Genomic DNA, 26605 nt, shown 5'->3' on the forward strand with positions numbered 1-26605 from the left:
ACAAGCCTGGATAGGCCCCGTCTTAGCAGAGGCCTGAGTACTTTAGGTGGCTCTGGTCCCCACCCTTCAGTGTTATACCCGGGACAGAGAGACTGGGCATCAGTTCCGATTTATCCCTTCACAGTCAGCCGTCATTACTTATGTAATTATCCACCTGGCACCTGTAATTATCTACCTGGCGCTGAATTGGCAATCCCCAATTTAGAATCTTCTCTTCACTTCCCTTGCCTCATTTCAGATCCCAAAACAATTCTGGTTCTGTTTGTCCCAAAGCCATTTTGCCTTGTTCCCATTTCCTAAGGGTAGTTGGGCCTAATGTGTATTCACCTTAAAATTTCTGCACAAAAGTAATTCTATGATTTCTCTCATTGTTTTCGCACATGTTGGGGCATTTTGCTCCTGTACTTCATCGTTGCTTTGCTTTCATTTCTTCCCATTCTTGGGGCCTGGGTTTGGTGTCGTGGTGCTGGAACAGGTGGCGAGAAATGCCTCCAAATACTTTCCAGGGGTGGCTGACCTATAACTGTCCAGCAAGCTGGGACCACGGACCTAAGGAGTGAACTTGGTGTGTGACAGAGAGGAGTGAATATGTCAGCCTCTTTCCACTCAGGAAGAACCGGGTCAGTTATCGGCCAGTGGCCTGGTTCCCAAGAGACCCCACAGGATCCCTGCAGGTTGTCTTCCCACCTGTCCCTCGCCCCATACGCAGCAGCCCTACCCACTTCATAATAGAATGACACCTACTCCGACAATACGATGCAATTTTATTTTATTAGGAAAGGATGGTGGGCACTGGAGAGGCACTTTCCAGGGTCAGGGGAGGCCCTGGGGAGGGGTAACAGAGATGCCCAGCAGCTAGAAGGCACAGCTGCTTTCCACGAAGCGGCGACACTTCATGACCCGCAGGTACGTCTCAGCCTTGTGCAGGTCCTTCTTGAAGCAGGAGAGCAGCCCGTAGTTCTTGAGCAGTGCATCGTCACTACGCAAGTTGGTGTCAAACTTGTCATAGGTTTGCTTGAGGATCTGCCCAGCCCGGGGGCTGCCATCTTCCAGCTCCTGCAAAAGGGATGGAGAGAAAGAGACTCAGTCCTTGCAAGTTGCTCCCTCCTTTCCCCTCCATTCCTTCATTCGCCCCACCCCCACCCCCCCAGGGCTTAGAGAAAGGTGTGGAGGATTCTAAATAGGAAATGAGGAGTAAGATTTCTCCTGGGTCAAGGCTGGACTGCTACAAAGAAAGCGGCAGTATCTCTCTTCTCCGGCCCATGTAAGCCCCCCACCCTTCAGCTAAGCCAGCTGGGCCTCCAGGCCCAGGAGAAGGGCAGGCCCCTCCCCCAGGTTCGGGGACCCACAGTGCCATCCCCACCCGCATCAGAGCTTGGATGCCTTCCTCCAGGTCCTTCAGCTTCTCATAGACACGATCTGAAGTGCTGAACACCAGGCTGTTGGTGAAGACCCTGCTGAGGAACTGCACAGGCCCAAGCCATGACTGGATGAGCAGCAGCGAGAAGCGAAGCAGCTCCATGTCCTGTGGGGAGGGGATGGATGGTGGGTACCCAGCAGCCTGCCCTCAGGCCTTTCCCTGCCATCCCACCCACTGCTACCCTCCGCCCCCTCGTGGTGAAGGCAACCCAGGGCCCTGGTGCAGGCAGGCTTGCCCAGGCTCCTGGCCAAAGAAGGGGCAACCTTAGGAAGAGGGAGGCCTCTTTTCCTTGGCTGGGCCGTGACAGCCACTCACGGATCTCTGCTGGGCCTCGTCCTTGCCGGTGGGGGCTGGAATGGTCTCTGAGAAGCAGTAGGCAGCCTGGGCGTTCTGGATGGAATATCTCTGTCCCTCTGGGATATACGTGCGTTCCTGGGAGACAGAACGCCCGTCCAGCTCTAAGCCAGTGCACAGTTCTCACCACTGCTTTATTCGGAACCCTCCCCAGTTCATGCTCACCTGACAGCATCTTCACTTGGATAAAATTACCCTGAACTCATCAGTTTCTTCCTGTTATGGCCCCCTTCCTGCCACCCCCACCAGCACCCATTCCCGGGGAGCTTACAAACTCTTTGTAGGTGTCAGCAGCTAGTTGGTGCAGGTGCTGGGCTCTCAGCACCGCGTTGGCGAACAGGCTGGACAAGGGCATGTTGGGAAAGGCGTCTACCTCCTGAGGCCAGGGCAGGCAGAGCAGGGTGAAAGCCAGGAGCACAGAGGTCCGAGGGCCTAGAGCGAGACATGGAGGTTGAGGCAGGGGCCCAGAGAGCTGGAGGCCTGGGTCTCCTGCCCACCCTCTCCCTGCCCCAGGAGCATTTCCTTCCTCCTCCCCTTCCCCCAGGGACTGAGAGCGTTTAAACTTGGCCAGGTGTCTGGGCGTAGATGTCTATGATCGTATTCAGAAGTCCCAAAGCCCAGGGTTAGTGCCCCCATCCATCCGCAGGGTCCCCATGTTCCCCCTCAGTACACACCAAGACCAAGGGGATTTTCGGAGCTCCTACCTGCAGCCATGTCAGCTGGGTGAGCTGTCGTCAGGTCCCTGAGCAGTTTGGGGAGCTGGGTCCTAGGATCCTGGAATTGGTCCCAGGCGGGCCCTTCTTATACCCTGGCCCCTTCGCTCTCCCCTCTGCCCTACCTATTTTCTCTGTACATTTATGCATGGGGCTACTGACGGGCCTCTACTGATGGATAATTTAGAACCTCCTCCCACTCATCCTGTTCCCGCTCCTCTCCTGGGGTCATGTCCCCCACGTTTGTCATCTTCCCCTCTCTACCGTCACTAGCCCTGTGAGGGTGGCACACACAGGGTCTTGGCTAGAGAGACCACCCAATCTGTCCTCTTTTTAAGGGAGAGGCGGCAGAAAGGAGCAATCTGAGTCCACACACATGCTGGCAGGATATCACCGTGGAGTTGTCCACCAGGGTGAGGCGGACACAACCTGGTCTCCAAACGGGGGGCTGTGTCAGGATGGCTGTGCCTTGAGCGCTGTGCTAATCCCTTCCTTACTCTAATAACACTTCCCGCCTCCTTGCATCACGCCCTTCCACTCACTAGAGAGAACGTGTGTTGGAAAAGGGGGCTGAGGCAGCAATAGATTCTGGCATTTCTGGGCACAGTTCAGCCCCAGATTCTATCTTCACACTCTATCACCATCCTCAGGCCACTCCCCACCTGGTCTGGCCTCAGACCGCTGGATGCCATGCTAATTCTGACCTCTAGAGGGCACAAGCCCCACACAGTGCCTTCCCATTTCCCTTAGCGTTGGGGTTCCCCCAAGGGTGGACAAAAACTTGAGGTTGGACCTGCACAGAGATGAAAACTAAGAAGCAGAAATCCCGGGAACACAGATGCCACAAGTGCTTCCGTCTGCAGTCCTGTCACCTTCAGGAAATCTCAAAGTTGGAAGAGACCTTGAGAGCTTGAGTCTTGTCCCTAGTGCTGGAACTCAGGGTACAACACCGTGAAAGATGCTGTCTCCAGCCATTGTAGTCTTCTACCATTCTGTCTTCTTTTAATATTTGTATAGAACTTACCAGGTTGTGAAGAGCACGCCTTTGCATTCTCACATTTGACCCTCCTGACCATCCTGCAGAGGAAGTATTATTATCACCCCATTTTACAGAGGAAGAGACCGAGGTGCAGAGAGGCTGACTTGCACGAGTTACCTCGGCCAAGGCAGCAGATCTCCAAAGTCTCTTCCTATGTGGCATCATCCCAAGCCCTTTCTCCAAAGCAGACAGGGTGGGCGCCCCTTAGTTATGGTAACTTCCTATCCCTCTGAAAACAAGGATCCTATTCCTAATCGCAAAGACCCCTTTGCCTAATTTTGTCCTCCCCTAAAGGGCAGATTGTTGTCCCTCATTTTCCAGGTGAGAATGGCCCAGACAAAAGGGGTGCATGTCAGAGACCACACAACAGGCAGGGCTAGGCCTGGGCAGGCTGGAACTGCTGCCTTCCAGCCTCCTGGTGCCCAGGATCCTGGCTATTTCAGCATCTGGAGGTCCCCAGCATTGAATCACCCCCAGGGATAAGAGCAGAAAAGAACACATTTCCTTCCATTTAAACCTTCTACCCGTTGAGTCTAAGAACATTTAGCACTTGACCCTGCAAGAAAATAAATAAGCAAACAAGAAAACATTTCTAGAGGTGGTTGTTTATGGTGTTGGCAACCAACATTGAAAAGTCACACCCCCACGGTCCACAACGTGAGTACTTGTGCCTTGCTAGCTCCTCCTTTTCGAACCAGAAAATAGAGCTTTCTTTTCTCCCATCGTTCCTGAACCATTGTCCAACTGTGACCCTGATTCATTGTCTGCTAAGGAGGTCGCGGGGACCTGTGGGAGCTATTCTCCAGGCAGGACTGTGGGAGGATCAGAGTGGGGTGTCATCAAAGCTACAGGCTCCGAAGAAGGTAGAGACATTCCTTTCCTCTCATCCTTCCAGCTCCACCCAAGAGGGGGAGCCAGGAAGTGGAGGAAGGTCTCTGAGCCTCACACAGACTTCTGCCTCCCCCACTATTCTTTCCTCCTATGTCACCTGGGAGAAGGGACACCAATGTGGAACCCCTCATGACAGGCTTCTAGCTAATGCTGTGGGAACTTGGATGGGAACTGTGGACCATATCTATGATTCATTGCTAGTAGAAGATAAATTTTGAATTAGATGGGATTTTCCCTCCCGTGCTGGGGAGTCACCCACCGTTTCTTGGGGCACCACCTGACGCCAGACCCCTGGCTTCTCCAGGTTCAGAGACTGCCCATCAGTGGCCTCTGCATGGTGGTCAGTGAGAAGCTGTAAGTACCATCTCTGAGGTCAGCCTGGAAAGGCTCGGGATGAATCCCCCATGATTTTGGAATCCGTGAATTTCAGTGTGTTGGGAAGCCTTCATACTTCCAGATTTGATTATCTCTGGGGTTCTCTGTACCTCCCGTGGAAGCTCACAGATATGGTCTCAATCTGAAGTGGCCTCTTTCAGGCTTCAAGAGCCCCTCTGAGGTTCAAGCCCGTGGAGTTTGGAGCCATCTCATTATTTAGGGTCACATTCACTCTGATCTTAGGGACAGCCTCAGAGGGACTGGTGGCAGCTCTTTCCACCCGCCTTGGTCACCTGAGGCCCACACTTCCCACTACTCACTCTGTCCTGCTTTGCTTGAGGCCGGAGGCTGGGATCGCCCCCAGGACATACTTTACCTCTTCTCTGCTTCCAGCATGGGTCTAAGCATCCCTCTGGTCATTCAGGGCATTGGGTCAAGGTCTTCAGAGAATATTATGTGGGGATTCCCAAGGGCTCCTCCAGGGCAGATGGGGATGGAGATCCACATTTCTGAGTGCCCACCATGTGCCAGACACTGAACTGGGCGAGAGGGGGGTGAGGCCCATTTCATAGAGGACACAGAGGCTCAAAGAGATAAAGCAGTTTGCTTGGAGACTCCCAGCTCCTAAGTGATGGCTGCCCAGCATCCAGTGTTCCCACGGTGCCAGGCTCTTTAGAAGCCTCATCCAGGAAAGACAGTGGCGCTGCTGGGTGTGGACAGAACTTTCCTCAGTGCAAAGCTAGCAGGACAGCATCAAGTCCCCACTCACGTGTTCAAGGAAGGCGGGGGCAAGTCAGCCCCAAATGAGGTCCACAGGCACCAAGAAAAGTGGCAGAAAAACAACCCACAGTCGCCCGATTTAATGAAGCAAGCCACACTATCCTTCACATTTGTATTGCACGTTTCGGTGTACATCGTGTTTTCACTTCCTTTATCTCATCAGACCCTTGGTTAGCCAGAGGGTTCAAGCATGGAGGACCGGCCTTGGAGGGTGTTGTTTACACTGGTGGAGGATCTCTGAACACTCTAGATGTGCATAGCAATCTCCATAACTGGACCTACTAAGTAATTTCCACATTGGGGATTATTTCCCAGGAAGACAGGCTCACTGAAAAAGAAGTAATGAGAATCGAGGTGTATCCAGCAGCTGTGGGGAGTCTGGGGTGCTTTCCTGATGGGTCACCTCAGCTGGAAATAACTTCTGCCTCCTTTTACCTTATTCTGAGGCTATTTGTGGGCATCGTATCCCTCTTATGGGATTGTAAGCTCTTTGAGGCTGGATTCGTGCCTTTCATCCATCCATCTATTCACTCACTCATTCTCTTATTCATGCACTAACTGGTTCAATAAGTAGTTGTTGCTCCTTCCACATGCCAGACATTGTACCAGGCAGATGGGCATACATAGCTGAACAAAAGATACGATCCTTTCTCTGCTGGAGCTTACAGTCTATGTGAACGAGAGACAATAGCAAACAAATAAATACCCAATGGTAAAGTACATACAGACATTTCACATCGTGAAAACTGCCATGAAGGAAATAGCTAAGATTCAGAAGTGAGAGAACAGCCTGGGGAGTGGGGAGAACTGGCAGCTGGTGTGGTCCCAGGCCCAGGAACTCAACAAGCATCTGCTGAGTGGACGGATTGGTTAGAAGGACAGTGCTAAGGAAAGAACTCAAGTATCCACCCGGCCAGAAATGACAAGGCAGGCCATGCTGTGTCTCCATGTCCTCTTCATAGGAGAGTGAATTTAAAATAACAAGTACTAAAAATAAGAAGAACAAGTACAGGATCTTGCAATGCACGGCAATACATACATGAAAACACTTCCATAAAAAAAGTAGACGAGGCAGTGTGTGTATGTTGATCTCAAGTACACACAAATGTTCTACGTGGACTTACAACTTGCAGAACGTGAGCCATGAGCAGGACCTCACGAGGTATCTAGCCATCTCATTCCTGCCATGTGAGAAAGTGGTGTTAGATCTCAGAGAAAGGTATCTTTTTTAAAAACAAAATTGCGTCAGGATGCACCTAAATGTGTTTTCACAAGCTACTCTGAATTTAGGATTGAATGCTTGTTCAGTATTGTTCTCTGTGGAATCACCTGTTTCCAAGTAAAGACTTTAAGTTGGAAAGGGCAGCTGAGGTGTTCCAAGGGGAAGGTTTGTTGTTGTTATTTTTTGTTTTTGTTTGCAACTGAGTGAATGCCAGGTCCCCAGGATGCAGCATGGAGAGCAGAGACAAATACAGGAATTTCACCAATGTGGGCCTGAATACAGCTGCTGAGGTCAACTAAAGAGAGCACAGCCCGTGTGGACAGAATCCAGGAGTCCCAAACCTTGTATGCCGAGATGGCCTCTGAGACCCTTCGTAGAAGACCCAGCCAGGTTGGACAACTGCTAAAGAATGAACACCACCTGCCAGGGACACCCAAACAGAGCAACTTTTCGCGTTTTGGTTTGTTTTTCTCTCATCTCCAATCTGCTGGAAAAACACCCAAACCCCAGGGTCAGAGCACCCCAGGCTTAACAGCACCTGCAGTGAGAGGGCCGGAAGTCAAGCTAGAACAGAGGAGGAAGCAGCCTGTGCTTACACCCAGGCCCCGAGGGACCGGGCTGGATTCCCCCAGTGGGTAGTGGGGCATGAGCCCACCAAGGGGCCTCGGCTGCATTCTGGGGAAGGGGAGGGCTGAACAGCGGCCCAGAGCTGGACTCCCGGAGGACGTCATTGGCAGACAGCAGGACTGTTAGGAAGGAGTGGGGTCTTTGAGGCTTTGGGACTTGAGAACAATGGAAAACCTTGGCAGAGAGGGTACCCCTTCTGGGTATGCTGGGGCTTACGCAAGATCATGGAAATGAATACAGAGATGCTCAATACAATTTTATTGGCATTCAGAGTTGCTCAATAAATAGATATTTGGGGGGCCCAGTAAAAAAATTTTGGCTTCTGTCCTGTATCTTGACTGTGATAGCGGTTCTACAAAACTGTACACGTGCCAGAATTCATCAAACTATACACCAAAAGAAAACAAAGTCAATTTTACTGTATGATAATTAAAAAACAAACCAAAAAAACCAGCATCTGGTTCAACTCCCTTCCCTCAGACAGGTTTTATGATTCCCATTTTACAGATAAAGCAAATGAGACCTGAGATATTCATCATCCTCATCAGCATCACCGAGCTTTGTTTCTACCACCTAAGTCAATTCTGGGGCCCAGGGACCCATGAGACAGACATAACACCCTAAAAAGAAAAAAAAGACCAGAGAGGGCTTCTAGATTGTAACCATGGAGGCAAATTCCCTTTATACGGTGGAGGAGGCTGGCCTTGCTGCTCAAATGAGTCTCTGCATTAGGGGAACTCAGTTATTCAAAGGTATTAAGTTGCCTTTCTGTAAAGCCAAAGCCTCCCCCACCTCAGGGCAGCCCCAAGCAGGGGGAGACCCTTCTCGGGGGGGAGAAGTGAAGACTCTCTCCTACACCCAGCCCTGTTGCCCATGGTCCCTGGTGGAGGTAAGAGGACAGAATTAGCGCCACTATGCAAAGCAGTAGGAGAGGAAGGGCTCCAGCTCAGTGGAGGCAGATGCCAAAACAAGCCAGTTCCCTCTGGCAGCCCAGAGACTAGGGAGAGAGCAGGCCTGGCCCGGCTTGGCCCAGTCTGGTTCCGAGGGGCCATCACTGAACAAGGAGAGATTGACTTGAAATCCCAGGCCTGGGTGACTTAGCCACCCACCCTACCTGGAGTTCCAGGGGAAAGCTGGTAAAAACTGGTGTTGCTTTCACTGGTCCCCACATGTTGGCTTCCGCTCTCCAGTTAAATTGGCAGCTCCCTGAGGGCAGAGATGTCTCCCACCTGAATCCAGAGCATGCATGGCAAAGAGGTGTTTGGGGGTCCCCCCAAGGTCAACAGGAAGTAGAGCACAGCCTGGCTTTGCACAAGGAGGTGAACTGCGCTTGAGCACTCAGGTGTGAGCTGCTCCCAGTCACTCCAGCAGCTGGCAGGTTGGGGCCCTAATTTGTAGGGCCCTAGGGACCATTTTGTGGTGACCTTGTAACCCTAGGGGGCTTCTGATGTGATGATTGGAAAGTGAAGGGGTCACCTGACTAAAGACCATCATCTCCTAAAGTTCCCACCGCAAAACCTCCCTCTTTAGGAGTCTCTCATGTGGCTTTGGGTCAAACAACAACAGCTTCCAGGCTTGGTGGGGGCCAGGGCTTGGCAGGTGTAGTAGAGGCAAGGGAACCCCTGCCCTCAGGCAGCTTCTGGTTTAACTAGAGAAGAAGGCCAGCAAGAGCAGCGCAAGGCTATAGCTAAGCCAGAGCCGCAGAGGCTGGGGTCCCAATAGGGACTGGGGCGCTTCGCGAGGGCGTCCCATAGGTGGAGGACCTTGAAAGAGAGTAGGATTGGGATGGATGGGGGTGGGTAAGCGCCTTCAGGGCCCAGCTAGGGTCGGAGCAGGGGAAGAAAGGAAGACATGACTACAGGTTCCAAATGGACCTTCAGAGAGAAGTAGCAAGTGAGCCCAGGAGAGGTCCATGAGCCCCATGGCGTTGTCCCCTCCCACTCCCCACGGGCCCATAGGTGCCCAAACATTTGTGCTCAAACAGATACTCACATCCACCCCATACCCATAGATGTCACAAGCCTGGGTGTGGTTTCTCAAGACATACTGTTTATTCCATGGGAGAATGGGCTCAAGGCTAGGACCCCCCCTGAGGGGGGAGAGGGGGGGAGAAGGATGAATTTCTCACTGGCCCATCTGTGGCCAAGGGGGGCAGGGCCACGGCCCTTCCCAGGCTTCACAGGAACCTTTGTAGGCTCCAGACAAGTCTCTGCCTTCTCCGTCTTGAACGTGGGGTGGATCCCCACATAGCACCCCAGAAGGCTGGGTCCAGTCTATCCCCAGAGAACTCCCTGCTCCAAATCACTGCCCTGTGGCCTTTCCACTCCAGTCCCTTTAGCAAGAGCTGGGGACCAGGGGCTGGAGGGGCAGGCGGATCCGGTGGGCCAGGTTTGGAGGCCAACAGGGGGTCCAGGGCAAAGGGGACGGACTGGGAGCCAGGTGGCTCTGAAGCAGTCACTGAGGGCACAACAGGCTGTGCCCAGGGGCATGGGGAGGGCAGGCCTCTCACTCCTGGCCTGGGTGCTCACCCACTGACCACTTCACCTCCCCAGTCCGCAGAGTCACTATGTCCTCGTAGGTGGCCGTCTGGTCAATGTTCAGGCCCTAGAGACAGGGAATGGAGCTCAGGCATTGATTACTCCCCAACCACACCAACAGATGCTGCTGCTGACCGTCCCCACAGGCCTCAGAGCTGTGGGGTCCACCCTGCTCCTTACCTCGTAGGTGTGATCTTCCTCCATTCCAGCCTTGCTGTCATCCTGGTGGGGCAAGAGATGGAGAGCAGAGATGTTAGCTTCCCCTACCCCATGCACTGCCTGGCCAGGCCGGGGAGGGCCAGGGAGACTGGCCTGGGGGCAGGGGGGAGGTGTCAGGCCTTAGCGGGTAAGGTATGCTCTGCAAGGACAACTGAATGAAGGAAGGAGTGATTGAACAGGGAGTCAATGGGCAGGCTCTGAGGCTGGGGAGGTGGAGACCCTGCTCGTGTCTGGCCTGCCCTGTGGCTGCCGCCCTGCCCCCGAGGTCACCTTGTCCAACAGCAGGAAGATGGGCACGACGATGAAGAGGATGATGAGTAGGGTCTGGATCATGATGATGCCATCTTTCAGCGTATTCCGCCGCTTCAGCTGTGCCCAGGTGCTGAACCCTGGGGGGGGGGGGGTAGGACAGGGAAGGTGAGGCTAAGCCCCCTCTTGGGCCTGCACGCCTGAGGAAGTTCTTCTCAGCGGCTCTCGGGTGGTCTAGGGCCATGGCCCCCTCACTGATGGCAGGCTGGGGTGTGGTGGGGTGTGGATGGCTCCATGAATACCCTGTGGCCCCATCCACTCCCGCTCCCCTCCCTGGCTGGAGAGCAGGCCCCGAACCCACCCAAGACTCGAAGTTCGGTGCCACAGCCCCTCTGAAGTCCTTTCGAGCACTGGATCTGACAGTAGTAGACGCCGTTGTCCTGAAACTGGATGTCTTGAATGGTGAGCGTGGCATTAGAGCCGGTCTGATTCTGTAGGATGCGCCCCTCTTCCAGGTGCAGTGGCTTGAGATCTGAGTCCTTATCCTGTTTCCAGAACCAGGTCACGTCGCCTGAAATCCTTACATCGCATATTATTTTCACCATGGAGTTGCGTTTCTTGGCTATGAAACGTGGGTACTGCCAGATCTCGGAACAAGCACTTCCTGTGGGCACCAAGGCCAGAATCAAAATCCCTCTCAGTGTCTTCCTGATGGCCAGCCCAACCATGGGTCCCCGCCCTGCTGGCAAATACCCCTGCCTCAGCCCCCTGGTTTGTCCTTGCTTCTCAGGGTGTGGGACCATCATGAGGCAGAGGTGTGGGGGAGCCAAGCCACGTGAGAGGCCACAGGCCAAACCACCAGACCCTGCCCCTTCCTGAGATTTGATTTTCCTTTAGAAGGGCCCTGGAACCTTCCAGTTCCTCTCCGTCCCATTATAGCAGCCTGATTCAGGCCTCATTCCCCAGAGCCTAGAGGCTCAGAGGACAGCTTCCTATCTGATCTGGTGCAGCCACCTCTCCCTGCCCTGGCTGCCTTGCACTAGTCTGAAATCCTCAGGGGCTCTCCACAAATCCTTAGCCTGGCAATTGGGGCCCTCTGCATCACTCCCTTGCCCATCTTTCCTCCTTCACCCCCGTACACCCCGCCACTGCGTGGACCTGCTCCATGTTTTATTCCTAAATCTTCTTTCTCAGCTTGGCATGCTTTCCCCACCCACCTGCTCCAAGAAGCCTCCCTCTTGCCTCACTGTTCCCAGCAAGTGGCCCCCTAGTCACCCCTGAGCCTCTGCAGCCTGTCAGAGCCCCTAAGGTTATGAGTACCTCCTGGGGCTGAGCCCAGCTCCCCAACTTGACAGACTTGGCCTGAGTCTTCAGGGGGTTGGGTTCTCTTTGGTCCCACCTCAGACTGACTGGGGGCGGGGGTTAGCCCAACCCCTCAGTGGCTGGGACTGGAGCACTTGTGTCTAATGTGCTGGTGGTAGCTGCAGGGATTGGGAAGGTGGGGGTCTTGGAGCCAGGCCTTGGAGAGGGAGACCCTAAGGAGGCCTAGGGATTTGGGTTCTGGGTGGGGAGACCCAGGGGGACAAGAGCACAAGGGCGACCATAGGGACAGGAACTGGTGGTGGACACAGGCATCCTTACCCCCAGAAAGGGCAGGGGAAGTTGCTGACCTTTAGAATCCACGAACTGGTCCACTGTTTGGGCTGCCGGCTCACCTGCTGGTTGGGAGGAAGTGGGCGGGGCAAGGTCAGGACCTCGCGGCAGAGCTGGCTGCTCTACCCCAGCAACCCTCCCTCCACATTCCCAGACCCACTTTCTCCTCCCCGACAGCAGCTTCTAGACCCCTCAGCCCTTCCCAGCCCCGCTCTAGAGAGACAGGACTGGGACGGGTCCCTAGAAGATCTGTCTCCCAACCCCCCTTCTGCCTTGAGCAGGCCTCTGGATGAGACAGGAAGGAAGTCACACTTGGAGGACTCTCCCAGCTTTCGGAAGAAACCATTACTGGAACATGTATGTCCCAGGGTCTGACTGGGATCACCCTGTCCCATGCCTCCCCCACGTAGTGCCCTCATGGGCTTGGGGGGGAACCACATTCTCTCCTCTCTTCCTCCCTGGTCTGGTTCTTCCGTGGTCAGGGCCACCAACCCCTCATACCTAGCTCAGCCTGACACTTCCAGGTGGGAAAGGAGGTGGGGCCTCAGATCCCTGAGCCCATTTGCATGGTTGATACCCACAGAACAGGGCAGTCAGAGAGAGACTGGAGGTAGAAAGTGTGAGAGACAGGAGGAGGCTGGAGAGAGCAAGAGACAGAACCAGTGGAAACAGAGAAACAGAGTGAAACCGACAGGTCTCATCAAATGGCTGTACCTGAAAGAAGCAGCAGCAATACCACCAGCCAGTTGCTGGGCACAGGAGACAAAGCCAGCCTGGCCATGGTCACCACTCCGTCTCTGAGCCCAAGCCCGTGATGACAACCAAGGCTCCTGGGGGGAAAATGTGTAACTGTCTGGGCTGTAGCCTGTCCCCTCCCCGCCCCTTCCCCATCAGGCCCCTTCCTGTCATGCAAATCAGGACCCAGGGGAGGCACCAGATCTCTAGGGACCCTGGGGAAGGGCGGGCTCTTTTGTCAGCTGTGCTGCTGAGGCTCAAAAGTCACCCAGCTTAGGCACCACAGTTCAGGTCCACGGTGGACACCCCTGGGGGGTAGAGACCTCTGAGTCCTCTCAGGGCAGCCTGTGCTTTCCTCCATGTATCCCCACCCTACTGATGCCCTGGGGCCTGCCAGCCTCTCATCCCCAAGGCTAGATTTGCAGGTGCTTAAATGAATACACATAGGTGCTGTAGACGAACTTGAGTATGGCCCCTCTGCCTTGGACCAGCCTGCACCCTGCAGGAAGAGGAACACCAAGGAAGGATGGTGTGTGTGTGGGGGTCTTTGGGGGAGGGGCAGCTATGGGCTGAGGCCAGGCACCTGGAGGGGCCCAGAGTACAGCCTCTTGTCTGGAGTGCAGGCAGCCATGTCAAGGGTTGATGGAGATTTGACCCTATGGAGTAAGGGAGCCCCAGAGGTTCTTGAGCAAGAGCAGGTCAAGTGTGGCAGCCACTTGGGAGAAGATTTGGTCCAGGCCCTGGTGAGAGGCCTCCCTCCCGCACTTGGTGGGAGTTTGCTGGGAGCTGTTGGGGGGTGGCCTTGGGTGGAGATGGCTTAGAGAAAACCCATCACCTCAGCAATCAGGGCACTCCCAGGGCATTGAAGTGTCCATAGCTCTAAGTGTCTTTGGGTGGGGGACAGGAAGCTAGGGTTGGGGAGCCTCCAAGTTCTGAATCTAAAAGGCTCTTTGGCTTTATCTCACCAGTCAGCCGGGTGGATGGAAACATAGTGACCAGGAGCTTGTCTAAGCTCAACTTTGTGCCCCTGCTCCTGGGTCAGACACAACCTTCGCCCCTTAGTGGTGGTGGTGGGGCCCTTGTGCAGTGCACAACCTGCACAGCTGCACATAGCAGGCTTGCATACCTCAACCCTGCAGCCGAGCCCACTCTGAGTTTTAGGTTTCCTAGCAGCCTCTTCTCTCTCTCTTTTCCCCTCTCTCTATTATTTTGACCCCCAGGAGGGAAAGAAAGATGCTAAATTCTATGTGTCGTCTGCCTACCTCTCATTTTCCCTACCACCCTCCAATTTTCAAACCGCCTGTGCTGCTGGTGGGTCTGTTTGGGTTTAGGCAGACATGGTCCTGTCTCCCAGGCCAGGGCTGTTGGTGAGGAAGGCAGAGGTCTGGGTGTTGCCCCCTCAGCCCTGGGCATAGGCCTCACCTGGCACAGTGGGGGCCGTCCCACAGGAGCACAGGTCAGGACCGCTGCTGCAAAGAGCGGGTACAGGAGGGTTAAGGTTTCATCCAAGGAGCAGCTTGTTCCCGGCAGCCCCAGATGTTCTTGCAGTTTCCAGATGTTCCAAATGAAAAAACATTTCCCTGAAAAGGTGTCAGATGTTCAGTTCACAGAACAAACAGCCCAGGATTATAAACATCACCTGAGGTCAGCTTGGGGACCACAGGCCCTGGGTGCAGGTGGGGGTGTTTGGACATGCCCCAGCAGAATGAGGGAAAAATCTAGGGGTCTCTTCCTTTAACTAAGTACCTCTTGGCGATTTAGGCCTTGGTTAGCTTTGGGGTTCATGTCCCCCCCCAAAGTTGGGAGATTGGGGAAGGCTAAGGCTTGGGGCACACAAGTGTATGTGTGCACGTGTACGCTCACACAGGTGTATTGCCTGGGCCGTGTGGCACGGGGCCTGCTCGGAAGCTGGTCCTGGGGCCCAAGGTGAATATGGGGGCACGGAGGCTAGGGAGGGGAGTTAGCATTCTCCAAACACACACAACCCCCCCCCCCCCCCCCCCCCCCGGGGACAGGGAAGGGACGCAGATGTGTCCTTTGGACTCATTCTCATGCATGCCAGGCAGGGATCTGCTTTCAGGAGTGGGTGGGGGTAGACGGGCCCCACCGAGTGCAGGGTTATTTGTCACAGTTGGGGCCGTGCTGTTCCCTCTGTGGTGACAACAGTACCAAGCTCTGTCCGGGATTCATGACGCCTTTTCTTTCCCGGAACATGAGGCCTCCTTAGCCCACTCCCACCTCTGCCCCTGGCTACCCTGGGCTGCACACGCCGACATCTGGCAGCCTCTACTCCACCTTTCCAGGAAGGCAGCATCAAAACAAGAGATGGGGGTGTAGGTAGAGGGGACAAAGGGCAGAGGTGTTTGGGGAAGCAAGACAGCAGGGACCCCCAGCAACCCTGGGAGGGATGGGAGAGGGTAGAAGCTCCATTTGGAAAGAACGGCTCAGACCTCTGCTCCACCCCCAATCCACGCTTACTGGCTCCATCCACCTCAGGTGATGTTTATACTCCTGGGCTGTTGGTTCTGTTCCTGGGAGGAGGCCTACTGGCTAAAAAGGATGCAGGTTTGAATCCTGGCTCTGCTGTGTACCAGCCAGAACGTTTCCTCAAGTTACCTGGTGGGTCTCAACGAGGGCTGGTCCTGCTCCACCCAGGCAGTATTTGGAAATGCGCCAGGGCCATTTTGAAGGTCACAAGGACACATCGGTGCTACTGGCATTCATGGGTCAGGGGCGCTAAAGGGCCTGCAGTGGGAGGGACAGTGTCTCACAAAGCAGAATTTCCCTGCCTCACACATGCATTCTTAACCTCTCAGAGACCAGATTTCCTCGTTTATGTAAAATAGAAGTCATCGTAATAATATGTTCTTCATAGGGCAGTTGTGAGCCTGGAAAGAAATCCGTTACCTGCAGGGCTTGGTGAAGTATCTGGAAACACAACTCACCCTCAAGCTGATGAGTAGCATTGCTAACTGGGGAGTGAGGGGATGATTCTGAAGCATTGGCTTCTGTTATCTATGTTTCTTAGTGTTTTGCCTTTTTTCTTCTGCCCTTCAAGTCTCAGGGGAAAGTTGGGCTGGAGCACCCTGCAAGCTCTCCTGTCCTTGGGGCCAAAGAAGTTCCCAGGGGCGGTTTGGAGAAACTTAAAGTGAGAAAAAGCCACGATCTCAAGGTGGGAGGTCAGCACCTGAGCGGGGACTGAGAGATCCCTGCAAGGATGTCGGACTCCTCCCCTCAGCGGGTGAAGAGGGCCCTGGGGGACACGGCTAGGGATGTGGCTGAGGGATGTTAAGGCAGTCTGTGTGTATCCCTCCCTAGTTCCCGCGGGGGCCATGTAACCTCAGGACACAGGATAAGGGGGTGCAGAAATCTTGAAAAAGGCTGTTTCCTAGTTTGGAGGAACACAGCCCTGGGAGTCAGAAATCAAGTTGTAGGAAACAAAATTATACATAAAATTATATTTCACCCACTGGGATTATGGACTAAGCTCACTACGTAACATTACTTTTTGTCGCAGGCTCTCTGAGGTCAAGGGTCAGAGACAGGGTCCTGGGGGTGAGGGGATAGTATTCCTGAGGAGAGGGACGGGCCACACCATGTTTCCCACAGGAAAGTTGGGGCCTCTCAGGGGCACAGAGAAGTGAAGGGGGCTTCCAGCGAGGAGGGCCTGGGGATGCAGGGTTCCAATACCTATTTCCTGGGCACTGTCGTGGGTGGGGAGAGCACGTGATGCTGCCTGTTAAGAAAGGAGGGATGTGACTCCGGGCCTCGTCTGGCCTCTTGGACTCTGGCTGAGGCTGGAGTCCAAGCCCACTTTTGGAGGGGGGCAGGAGAGAGCCAGACTGGGCCAGAGGAAGGAGTTGGGGCCCTCCTTATCCTGCCCTCCCCAACCCCGCTCAAGAAACTCCCCAAGTCTTCCCCACTTCGTTCGAATCCCCACCAGCCCTCCTTACTTCTTGCTACCCTCATCCCCCATTGACGTCCATACTCGGAGGCACAGAAGGAAGAAGCCCACAGGTCAGAGGCACCAGGGGGAGATTTATTATAAGAACTGTACAAAGGAACCTGTCCACGGGCCTGGCTTGGGCCAGTTCCTACCTGCTGTAAATGGGTGTGGGTCTGCAGGTGGGGATGGGGCACAGGCAGGGGGAGGCTTTACAAGCTGGAGACAGTCTGGTGAAGAACATCCAGTCCAACAGATGCTGAGGCTCTTGGGGCCATGCCAGTCCAGGGCCCAAGGAGGGCAAGGCAGTGGGCAGGGTGCTGGTCAGGGAGGAAGCTGCCCCCCTGTAGGGTGAATCTTCTGAAGGAAGAGACGCAACTGCTACAGGAAGAGATGGAAGGAGTGAGGCCTCCTTCAACAGACGACACAGCAGGAGACAGGGAGCAGGATGGGGCAATGGTGTGATGCAGAGAACCAGCAGGAGGGAGGAGAGTGGAGTCACGGGCAGTGAGAGAGAGGGCCACCCAGGCAGGGTGGTGAGGAGACCAGACAGCAGGGCAGATGGAATGGGGGGCTCTGGCCTATGGGTGTGTGCACACGCAAACACACACACACATGTTGTTTTGGAGGTTTTGCTGCTTCCTGAGTTTTAATCAAACTGTTCACGAGAAACAAGAAGAAAAAGAAGAGGAACTAAGGCCAACAGGGACTCAACTTTACCACACATGTTCACACTCGTACACACATTCACAGCACAGGCACACTCACATGGACAGGCCTGCACAGAAGACACACACACAGCAGGCAGACACTACAGGGGACACTGACACACATTTACACAAATATACTCATACATACAAGCATATGCAGGCATCATGGGACACAGGGGTTCACACACCTGAACACACACACACAGGTGCACACACAAGTGCACACACAGGTGCACACACAAGTGACTACATCCAGTGACCCCTGAGCAGGTCTCTCACCCCAAGCTCAGCCTCTGTTCTCTGGGAACCAGAGGCCTGGCACTGCCATGCCCAGATCAGCCGTGCCAGCAGGAGTGTCGCCCAACTATCCAGGCAGCAGGAAGTTGGAAGGTTGGGCCTGAGCAGGTGGGCCCACGTATGGCTCAGTGGGGAATCTCTAATGTGGACTCAACCTAACATTCTGAGGATCACTTTGAGGAGGGGGAACCAAGGATGAATGAGGAAGAGAGGGGGAGAACAAGACTTTTCCTCCTGAGGGCTGGGGTCCCTGACCCCACCCCAGGTCTGGTTACTCAGGCCAAGAAGAGCCCCCAGTGCACCGATACTCTGTACCCCATCTGTGCTTCCTAAGAAAAAGGCAATCGTGCTCTTCCCCCAGGGGCCAGCCAGGGGCGTGGAGGCCTGGAGAGTGGACGCATCAGGAAATGGTGTCGGGGTCACAACCCCAGCCAGATGCATCGGGATCCAGTGTCCAGTGAGGCTGGTGGACTCATTTCAGACCAGTGTCATTGCCCTTTTGCAGGGAAATCTCTAGCTGGCAGGTGAAGCTGCATCCCAGAGTTGGGGAGGGCTGGCAGGCCCTGGGGTCAGGTGTCTGCTTCACTGAGGTTAAGACATCTTTGTCCAGGAGGGCCTGGGGGGCCTGAGCCACTTCCTGGGGAGAGGCCAGCAGCCCTTAAGACTCTGGTGGCAGGAGGACAGCCAATCCTTCCATTGTAGGCTGGCTCCTCTCCAAGTAGGGGTCAGACATTCTGATTTTGCGACCTCCTCCCGGGGCCCAGAGGAGGGGCAGCAGGGCCCATGAGGAGGTGAGAGCAACTTGAAGGTGAAATCCAGGAGGCAGGGGCCTCAGGCCCAGTGTGGAGCCTCAGATTGCAATTTCCATTTTTCATGGCCTGGGGAGGCAGGTGCCCCAGCCTGGGTGTCAGCCCCAGTATGGTAACATCCTGTCCCCAGCAGGGAGCTGGATCAGTTCCAGACTCAAAGCCCTGCTACCTCAGCGAGAGGGCAACTTTGGGGGAACTTCAGGGCTCTACCAGGCTCACCTCGCTGCTGCCTGCTAGACCAGAGACTCTTTGACCCCCGGGCGTACTGTCTGCCCCGGGGGTGGGGCGGGAGGGCGGGCAGTGTCTGAGGGGCTGATGTGCGTGAGCGCCATAGCAGGTCCAGTGTCCTCTGTCAAGCTCCTCTCTTCAGCCTTGTCCTGCACACCACTGTCCCCGTTCTCGCGGCCGTACATCTTGCTCATGGCGTTGGCGATCAGCCCCTCCTTCTCGGGGGCCCCGTCCCCACTGTTGTCCTGGCTGTGGCGGTACATGTAGGACGCCTGCTTCACCGAGCGCTGGAGCAGGTGCCGGCGGTAGGCCCTCTGGATCTTGATGGCGCACACCTCCTCTTGCTTCCTCTTGAGGGTGGTGGTGATGGGCTCATAGGAGACCTTGGAGGGGTTGGCAGCCATGAACTTCTCCTCCATGGTCTCCTTGAGGGCGTCCATCTCCCCCGAGTCGCCCAGGACCTCCTTGGTCAGGGCGAAGAGGATGTCCAGGCAGTGGATCTTGTCACCAGGCACCATGGGCAAGTCCAGCGTGATGAGCTTGATCTTGTTGGGCTTGGGGATCCTCAGCGGCACCTGCAGGGTGTCCACGAAGTCAGAGAGGCGTTCGTAGGCGATGAACTGCGTGGCGTCGGGGTCGAACTTCTCCCACGTTTCGTAGAACATCTCAAAGTCATCCTCGCCGAGGGGCTCACTGCTCTCCTCGGTGGCCACGTTGAAGTTCTCCAGGATGATGGCGATGTACATGTTGACCACAATGAGGAAGGAGATGATGATGTAGCTGCAGAAGAAGCAGATGCCGATGGAGGGGTTGCCACAGTTGCCCTTGACGTGACTGCCCGGGTTCTCCAGGGTGGGGTCACAGTCAGGGGGCCCACTGTTGAGGATGGGGTTGAGGAGCCCGTCCCAGCCGGCGGACGTGGTGATCTCAAAGAGGCAGATCATGCTGTTGCCGAAGGTCTCAAAGTTGAACATGTCATCGATGCCTGACTCCTTCTTGACGTAGGCGAAGTTGGACATGCCGAAGATGGAGTAGATAAACATAACCAGGAAGAGGAGGAGGCCGATGTTGAAGAGGGCAGGCAGAGACATCATGAGAGCAAAGAGCAGCGTCCGGATGCCTTTGGCTCCACGAATAAGCCGCAGGACACGCCCGATCCGCGCCAAGCGGATAACACGGAACAGTGTGGGTGACACGAAGTATTTCTGGATCAGCTCAGAGAGTGCGAGGCCTGCAGGGAGGAAGTAGTGAGGATGGCTGCCCTAGAGTGGGGGAGTGGGGGGGCATGTGGGGCTTAAGAGGGCCTGGCCTGGTATGCTCTTCCCCAAGAAAGGGTAATACGAGCTCAACCCTTGGGACTTAGCCCCAATGGCCTCACCCACTAGAGTAGGCTCTCCCAGGGGTCTCAGGGACCAGGGGCTACATCTTTGCCCCGACACAGCTGGACAGAGGTGGGATGTGCCGAAGTTGGAGGGGTTAGGGTGAGGCCCATTCTCAAGGCTGTTTGTAGATGCCATAGTGAGAAAGGGAGGGAGGGAGAGAGGGAGGACAGCTCTGTGTGTGACTCTGGGCATGTCACTTAAGGTTTCCAACTCAGTTTCCTCATCTGTAAAATGGAGGTGATACCTGCCTCACGGCGTTGTTATGAATAATTAGCGAGCTAAAGCTTACCAAATGCATAGCAGTGTCAGGCAAATAGTAAATGCTCAATAAATAGTTGCTACCTCCTATCATAAGTACATGCATGTCTGTGCACTTCTCCAGTGTGTGTGGCTACTGGAACAGTCTTCTTAATGTTTTCCACTGAGCACATGGCCACCTGAGTGTGTACCTATTGGTCAGGTGAATGTTTCTGGAGGTGTATTCACGTGTGTGCAGATGACAGGCGGCCTGCGAGCCCACACTTCTGTGCATTTATGCATTAAGTGTGAATGCCAGGTGCACTTGTATGTGCGTGTGTGTGACTATGTGTGTGAGCATGCCAGGTGCACGAGCAGGTGTGTGTACATGGCAACAGGAGCACCCACCTTCCCGAAAGACTCAACCCGGCCCAGCCCTGCTCACCTGCAATGGACAGGATGACAACCACAAAATCGAAAATGTTCCATCCGACAGTGAAGTAGTAATGGCGCAGGGCCAGCATCTTGAGCACACACTCTCCTGTGAAGATGATGATAAAGACCATGTTGATGTTGTACAGGATGTCCACCTTCAGCTGGCTCTGGTCGTCTGTCTCCACCATCATGGTGACCATGTTGAGGCAGATGAGGACCATGATCATGATGTCGAACATTTGCTTTGTCACAAAGTCGTACACCTTGCCCAGGATCTTGTTCTGCAGCACGGGAAGGAGTGCAGAGATGCACATGGGTGGGTATGGGTGTAGTCGGCAAGCACACAGGACACAGACAGGCAGAAGACACAGGATGGAGAGAGAGAGAGAGATGTGAGGGCTTGTGGTGGCATTGGCCAGGAAAGGGAGGACAGACCCATCAGACCAGACCATTCTGTGGGGTGAATGGGCATCCTTCCTCACTCTGAGACCCTTCCTTCCTCATGTCAAGTTCCCCAAACAGCCCCTTACCCTTCCCCCAAAGCCATTGCTCACTGAGGAGGGTGTCTGGCCATCCTCTTCCTCCCCCTTCTAGGAGCTCTTGCCACAGAAGCCACCAACTGAGGAGACTGGGGGACTATTGGGCCAGGTGAGGGGTAAACCAGCACCTGGAGTTTAGCAGGCAGCTGCCTCTTGTGCACCCAGTGCCTTTGTACAGTTACAAAGAGGCAAACTCCAGGCAGGTGGATCCAGCCTCACGCCAGGGTCACAGTCTGGTGGGCAGAGTGCAGGCTGCGTTTTGTCCCCCTCCCCCCGCCCCCAGGCAGGAGCTTCGTACAGACTGTGAGGAGAGGGGCCCGGAGGGCTGGTACCTGGGGCCGAGGAATTGGCTTCTGAGGCTTCTTGGAGCCAAGCTTCTTCATGGCATTGTAGTATTTCTTCTGTTCCTCTGTCATGAAGATGTCTTTCCCTCCAAAGTATAGTAAGATGGGGCCCATAAGGTTGGGGAGGCCCCCTTCTCTGCCTCCAGGACCTCCCTCCTCAGGCACCATCCTTAAAGCAGCCCCTACCCCAGCAGGGGGGCCGGGTGGAAAGGGGAAAGGGGACCAGGAGGGGCCAGAGAAGGGGACCAGTGCTTCCTCACAGCCTGTGTTGGGCCACTTTCAATCAGTATCTTGTTGGGTCCTCAGAATGACCCAGAGAGGTAGGTAGGATCACCCTCATTTTATAGATAAGGAAACCAAGCTTCAGGGAGGCCAAGTCACGTGTTCAGGACTGCCCAATGGGATCTACACCCAGGTTTGCTGCTTCAAGCATGCCGCCAATGACAGCAAAGTAGGTGCTGAGGCAGTGTTTTGGAAATATGAAGGGATGCGTGACCCAAGGAAGGGAGGAAGGGCCCGGCATGGGGAGACCCAGGGGAGGTGGGGCTGGGTACTCATCTTCTTTTTCTGCTGGTTGAAGTTGTCGATGATGACACCGATGAAGAGATTGAGGGTGAAGAAGGACCCGAAGATGATGAAAATGACGAAATAGAGGTACATGTAGAGGTTCACCTCGTATTGTGGCTGTTCCTCCTTCTGCAGGGGCCACAAGACAGGACGGGGTGCGCTGTGTAGGCTGAGGGGCACACGCTGGCTGCTCTGTGCTCCTCATCCCACTGTGAGCAGGAGGTGCTTGGGGACCAGAGGTGGACCTCTCCACCCCCGGGGCTCAGGGGCTCCTAAGGAGGTGGCCTGAGGGGGACAGGGATGGGCAGAAGGTGCCACTGTGCCTCCAGCCTGAGTCCTCCCCCTTGGCTCGCTTACCAGCCACATCTCGGCAACCGCCACTCACCTCCCGGGAGTCCACGGCTGCATACATGATGTCCATCCAGCCTTTGAAGGTGGCCTGAGAGAGTATGGTTGGGTGTGAGGGGAGGAGGCTGCTCCCGGCCTCCATTATCCGTGAGTTCCCCGTCTGCCCCAGCCTGATCCTGCCCAGAGCCCCACTGGGCATGTATCCAATAGGGACCAGAGACGTCTAGACACTACTTCAGAGTCCCACAGCACTGGAAGCAGGGCGGGCAACCCCCTAACAAGGTGTGGCAGTGAGCTCAGGTACGAGAGATGGGGGTCACCTCCATCCCCAGTTCCTACAGCTCTAGGGGGCCCCACTTACCACCTGCAGGAGGGAGAGGTAGCCTAGACCCACGTTGTCATAGTTGACTTTGACATTGACCCAGCGGACCTGGCCCGTGTACATCAGGCTCTCGCACTCGGACTTGTTGTTGATCTCAGAGATGTCGAACCTCTCAGAGGTGGTGGTGTTGATGCAGTGGTAGAACTTGCCGGCAAACAGGTTGACACCCATGATGCTGAAGATGAGCCAGAAGATGAGGCAGACGAGCAGCACATTCATGATGGAGGGGATGGCTCCCAGGAGGGCGTTCACCACCACCTGGGGGCCAGAGACAGGGTCATTGACAGAGCTTCTCCCAGGCAGGTGCACGAAACATGGGCTCCTTGGGAGATGGCTCCCTACTTACACAAACCAGGAGACCAGGCAGGGCTGGGCATAGCTACTCAGGGAAGCCTTCCTGAAGGAGGGCCAATCTGAGCCAGGCCTGGGGAGCAGTCTGCTGAGGTGTTTGGCGGGCGTTAGCGGAAGCAAAGAGCAGGGTTGGGGACTGCCAGCCTGGTGGTTGGAGAGGGCCTCTGCTTGGCTGGAACAATCAACTCAGACTAGGGGTGCTGGGTTTCTCTGGAAGCAGCTTGGCCATGGGTCACCAGGCAGGAGACAAACACTCTTTCCTCGGCCCCCATAGGAAACTCAGCCCCCGTGACCAGCCTCCTGCTCATCTGCTCACAGCATTAGAGACAGGCACAGAAAAGAAACCACCAGGTCTGCAAAGCAGCAGGGCCCTGGGACCGGAGCGCTGTGCCCCACCAGCCCTGGCTACACACACCAACCTCACTATTTCAGGCTGGGCTGAATCAGAGAACTGTCCCTTCTCAAGAAGAAGCTGTTTCATGACCTCCAGACAGAGTGGGTGGCATAGGCCTGGTGATGCCCAGGGGGCTCTATTCTTGGCTAAGAACCACCTGTGTGGTGGTGGGCAGGTCATTTCCCCTCAGAGGGGAGGAGTCCCCCACTCTGGGGGTGGGAGGGCCCAGCGCTGGCTGTCTCCTTGCATGACCAGGAGGGAGCCACTCGGGCTGAGTGCACTGTTGGCCTACAACCAGCCACTTCACGGAGGTTTGTCTCTTCTGAGTGGTTCTAGTTCCCAATAGACCTCTCTTTGCTGGGGAAGTCCCATTTGTTTTGCCCAACCCGTGTTTACCTGTCACTTCCGCCCTCAAGGATCTTTCCAAACTTGGCATGACCCTAAACTCAAGGGCCAGGAGGCTCAGAACCTTGGGCACAGGTACTTGCCCGATTGCTCAAGTCTCAGAGTCTGAGGCTGTGAGGGACACCCATAAACCCACAGACCTCCATCTGTCCTCCCTGCGGTGGTGCCCTCAAGCCCTCCTGGGAGCTGCTGCAGCCTCTGCTGCCCCCTAATGGTGGCAGAGATGAGCTAAGAAGCAGGACTGAAGGCAGGAATGGGATAGTGTGGGAGGGTATCTTGGGGTCCCCCCAAACCTGGCCTTCAGCAGGGGCATGGGCCAAGCCTTCTGCTTCCCTAGGTGGTGGCCAGAGTACAGACATACAGCCCCCTGCACCTGGCTGCTCTCCCATTCCCCAGTCCTACTCAGAGTCCCCCTCAGCACCCACCCTCATGCCCTCAAATCGGGACAGTGCCCTCAGGGGACGAAGGGCCCGCAGCGTCCGCAGGGACTTGATGGGTCCCAGCTCCGAGTAGCCCAGCCAGTTGGCCACCAGGCTGATGATGGAGACCTGCAAAGGGAAAGTGGGGGTGTGTGTGTCAGGGAGTGCAGGGCCCCTGACCCTCCCAAGCGCAGGGACACAGTCCTTGAGGACAGGTCCCCCATGGGGGCCTTCCTGGATTCATAGCTCTAGGGTGTCTCTTCCAGACCCCGTCCCTAGTGGGTGGTCCTGTCTGGTGGGACCTGTCCTAGCACCTATAGGAGCCTGAGCTCCATCTCAGGGATGTCATCAATTAAATAGGATGACGGTAAACAGGAGGCCTGTGTGCCCATCAAAGAGGATACAAAATTCTCCACAGATATTGGCAAGAATGATAAGCAATCCTTCTATTTTCCCCTTTGCCCCCAAGGCTCCCTTTCTCTCAGGAAAAGGGAGGTTCCCCCAGCCAGTTAGTCCCCTTCCTGGGCAGCTGTGTCCAAGGGACCTGGAGGCCAGTCTCTGCGGGGGCACGCTGATGGGGTCTGATGCACTATGCGGCCTCGGGCAGCTGCCCCCCCTTAGGCGGGGGCTTCCTAAAGTCCTGGGCTGTGGGGCCAGGGCCAGACTCACATCCACAATGAGAAAGTCGAGCCAGCACCAGGCGTTGGTGAAGTACACCTTGAAGCCGTAGGCCACCCACTTGAGCAGCATCTCCAGGATGAAGATGTAGGTAAAGACCTTGTCAGCGTACTCCAGGATGGTGCGGATGACGCGCCGCTGCTCTATGTAGATGTCCTCGAAGGCCTGGGGACACCAGCACAGTGGGGTGGTGGCCAGGGCTCAAGAGGCCGGGGCAGCAGCCACATTCCCTACCCTGCCTGACACTGGTGGTGCCCAGGGGATTGGCACAGGGGCCAGGCCAGGGGCAGGCTGGTGGCTTCTCCCAGACTCCCCATGCCCATCATGGGGGTGAGCGAGTTTCCTGGTGGGGAGAAGCCCCTCAGCTCCCCTTACTCAGGCTTAATAATAGCAACATTCAATCATCTTCTAGGGAATTTTACAGTGACACAACTTCAATCCTGCTCCTCCCCCAATTCCCAGAGCCTTCCCCACCTCCCCCCTGGTTGGCACCTGTCATCGGGGCACACAGAGTCAGACCCCATCTGTCACTTTAAGGAAATCGATACATTTTATAACATATCCTGCAACCACAGGTGAATTCCTCTAGGACTCTGGGTTGGAGACTGACTCGGCTGCATCCCTCCCATGGTGTGGAAAGGAGGGAGCCCCAGAGGGCCTGCTTGGGGCCTGTCACCGGTCTCTGCCCATGCCCACCCCTCAGGAAGGTGCCTACCAGGGCTCCACTGCTGAGCAGAATCATGAAGACAATGAAGGTCTCGAACCAGTTGTGCTCGACGATCTTGAAGCACGCCCTGCGGAGGATCCACCACTTCTTCCCACGGCCCTGGGAGACGTCCACATAGAGGCAGGGGCAGCGTTGCACACAGGCTGGGGGAGCAACAGGGTCACCACATCATGGGCCTGAGGGCTGCCTCCAGACACACAATCAGCATGTCCCACCACTTTCCCAGGGTGCACCTCCAGCCCTCCACCTCACTGTCCCCAACACCTGCTTCCATTTCTTCCACTGCTGGTTAGAAATGGGTGATAAGTAGGGTGGTCCAGCCCCACTCCTCACATGGGGGCCTCAGACCCTCCCTCCACAGCCTGCTCCACCCATGTGCCAACTGCTGCCAGGGATGGGCACACAGAGGAAAGACATGCAGGGGTGTAGGCTACCAGCCCCGGTACTGTATCTATCAGCTGTCCCCATCCTCCCCCACTCCACCCAGGCAGCCTTCGCTCTGCATAGCCCAGGATCTGTGGGCAAAAATGTTTCTCCAGGGCTGTCTCCTGAAGGAGACAAGCCCTTCTCCCTGAAGATGAAGGCAAGCAGGAGGA

At 55.5% G+C, this 26605-nt stretch overlaps 3 protein-coding genes across 6 annotated transcripts in view; all 3 read right to left on the reverse strand.

Annotated features, from left to right (window-relative positions):
- Window positions 1–752: 752 nt before the first annotated feature.
- On the reverse strand, window positions 753–5622 carry LOC109448090 (somatotropin). The gene is made up of 6 exons (XM_019733065.3): window positions 5169–5622; window positions 2479–3564; window positions 2046–2206; window positions 1736–1852; window positions 1364–1525; window positions 753–1056 (listed from the first exon to the last, which is right to left on the reverse strand). The coding sequence occupies exons 2-6, from the start codon at window positions 2486–2488 to the stop codon at window positions 856–858; spliced, it is 651 nt and encodes a 216-aa protein (XP_019588624.1). The 5' UTR covers window positions 2489–3564; window positions 5169–5622; the 3' UTR covers window positions 753–855.
- Window positions 5623–9450: 3828 nt separating this feature from the next.
- Window positions 9451–12947, reverse strand: CD79B (CD79b molecule). 2 transcript variants are annotated; one of them, XM_019733003.3, is made up of 6 exons: window positions 12794–12947; window positions 12097–12144; window positions 10788–11090; window positions 10448–10566; window positions 10139–10180; window positions 9451–10025 (listed from the first exon to the last, which is right to left on the reverse strand). In XM_019733003.3, the coding sequence occupies exons 1-6, from the start codon at window positions 12858–12860 to the stop codon at window positions 9927–9929; spliced, it is 678 nt and encodes a 225-aa protein (XP_019588562.1). In that variant the 5' UTR covers window positions 12861–12947; the 3' UTR covers window positions 9451–9926. The 2 variants fall into 2 exon arrangements, with proteins under 2 accessions (XP_019588562.1, XP_019588564.1); XM_019733005.3 differs by having other exon boundaries at window positions 12097–12141; window positions 12794–12938.
- Window positions 12948–16832: 3885 nt separating this feature from the next.
- The window catches only part of SCN4A (sodium voltage-gated channel alpha subunit 4), a 43797-nt gene continuing 34024 nt past the window's right edge, over window positions 16833–26605 (reverse strand). For all 3 annotated transcript variants that reach the window (XM_019733000.3, XM_019733002.3, XM_074319682.2), the window contains exons 17-25: window positions 25998–26152; window positions 25274–25447; window positions 24611–24733; window positions 23015–23293; window positions 22691–22744; window positions 22297–22434; window positions 21727–21831; window positions 20866–21136; window positions 16833–20032 (exon numbers count right to left, since the gene is read on the reverse strand). In XM_019733000.3, the coding sequence (XP_019588559.3) occupies window positions 18807–20032; window positions 20866–21136; window positions 21727–21831; window positions 22297–22434; window positions 22691–22744; window positions 23015–23293; window positions 24611–24733; window positions 25274–25447; window positions 25998–26152 (2525 nt within the window). In that variant the 3' untranslated portion in view covers window positions 16833–18806. The remainder of the gene's footprint in view (window positions 20033–20865; window positions 21137–21726; window positions 21832–22296; window positions 22435–22690; window positions 22745–23014; window positions 23294–24610; window positions 24734–25273; window positions 25448–25997; window positions 26153–26605) is intronic.

The sequence above is a fragment of the Rhinolophus sinicus genome, chromosome 12 (assembly GCF_057876585.1).
Source record: "Rhinolophus sinicus isolate RSI-liver-muscle chromosome 12, RSI-T2T, whole genome shotgun sequence".
Taxonomy (NCBI): domain Eukaryota; kingdom Metazoa; phylum Chordata; class Mammalia; order Chiroptera; family Rhinolophidae; genus Rhinolophus; species Rhinolophus sinicus.

Bases quoted from the DNA above. Each gene is read 5' to 3' on its own strand.
- CD79B (XM_019733003.3), bottom strand. From the start codon at position 12,860: ATGGCCAGGCTGGCTTTGTCTCCTGTGCCCAGCAACTGGCTGGTGGTA. The intron at 12,145-12,793 runs GTACAGCCATTT...CCTCCCAACCAG, and splicing joins ATTGCTGCTGCTTCTTTCAG to CAGGTGAGCCGGCAGCCCAA. The intron at 11,091-12,096 runs GTCAGCAACTTC...TGGTGCCCACAG, and splicing joins CCAGTTCGTGGATTCTAAAG to GAAGTGCTTGTTCCGAGATC.
- LOC109448090 (XM_019733065.3), bottom strand. The intron at 1,853-2,045 runs GTAAGCTCCCCG...TCTGTCTCCCAG, and splicing joins CTGACACCTACAAAGAGTTT to GAACGCACGTATATCCCAGA. The intron at 1,526-1,735 runs GTGAGTGGCTGT...CCCTCCCCACAG, and splicing joins ACGAGGCCCAGCAGAGATCC to GACATGGAGCTGCTTCGCTT.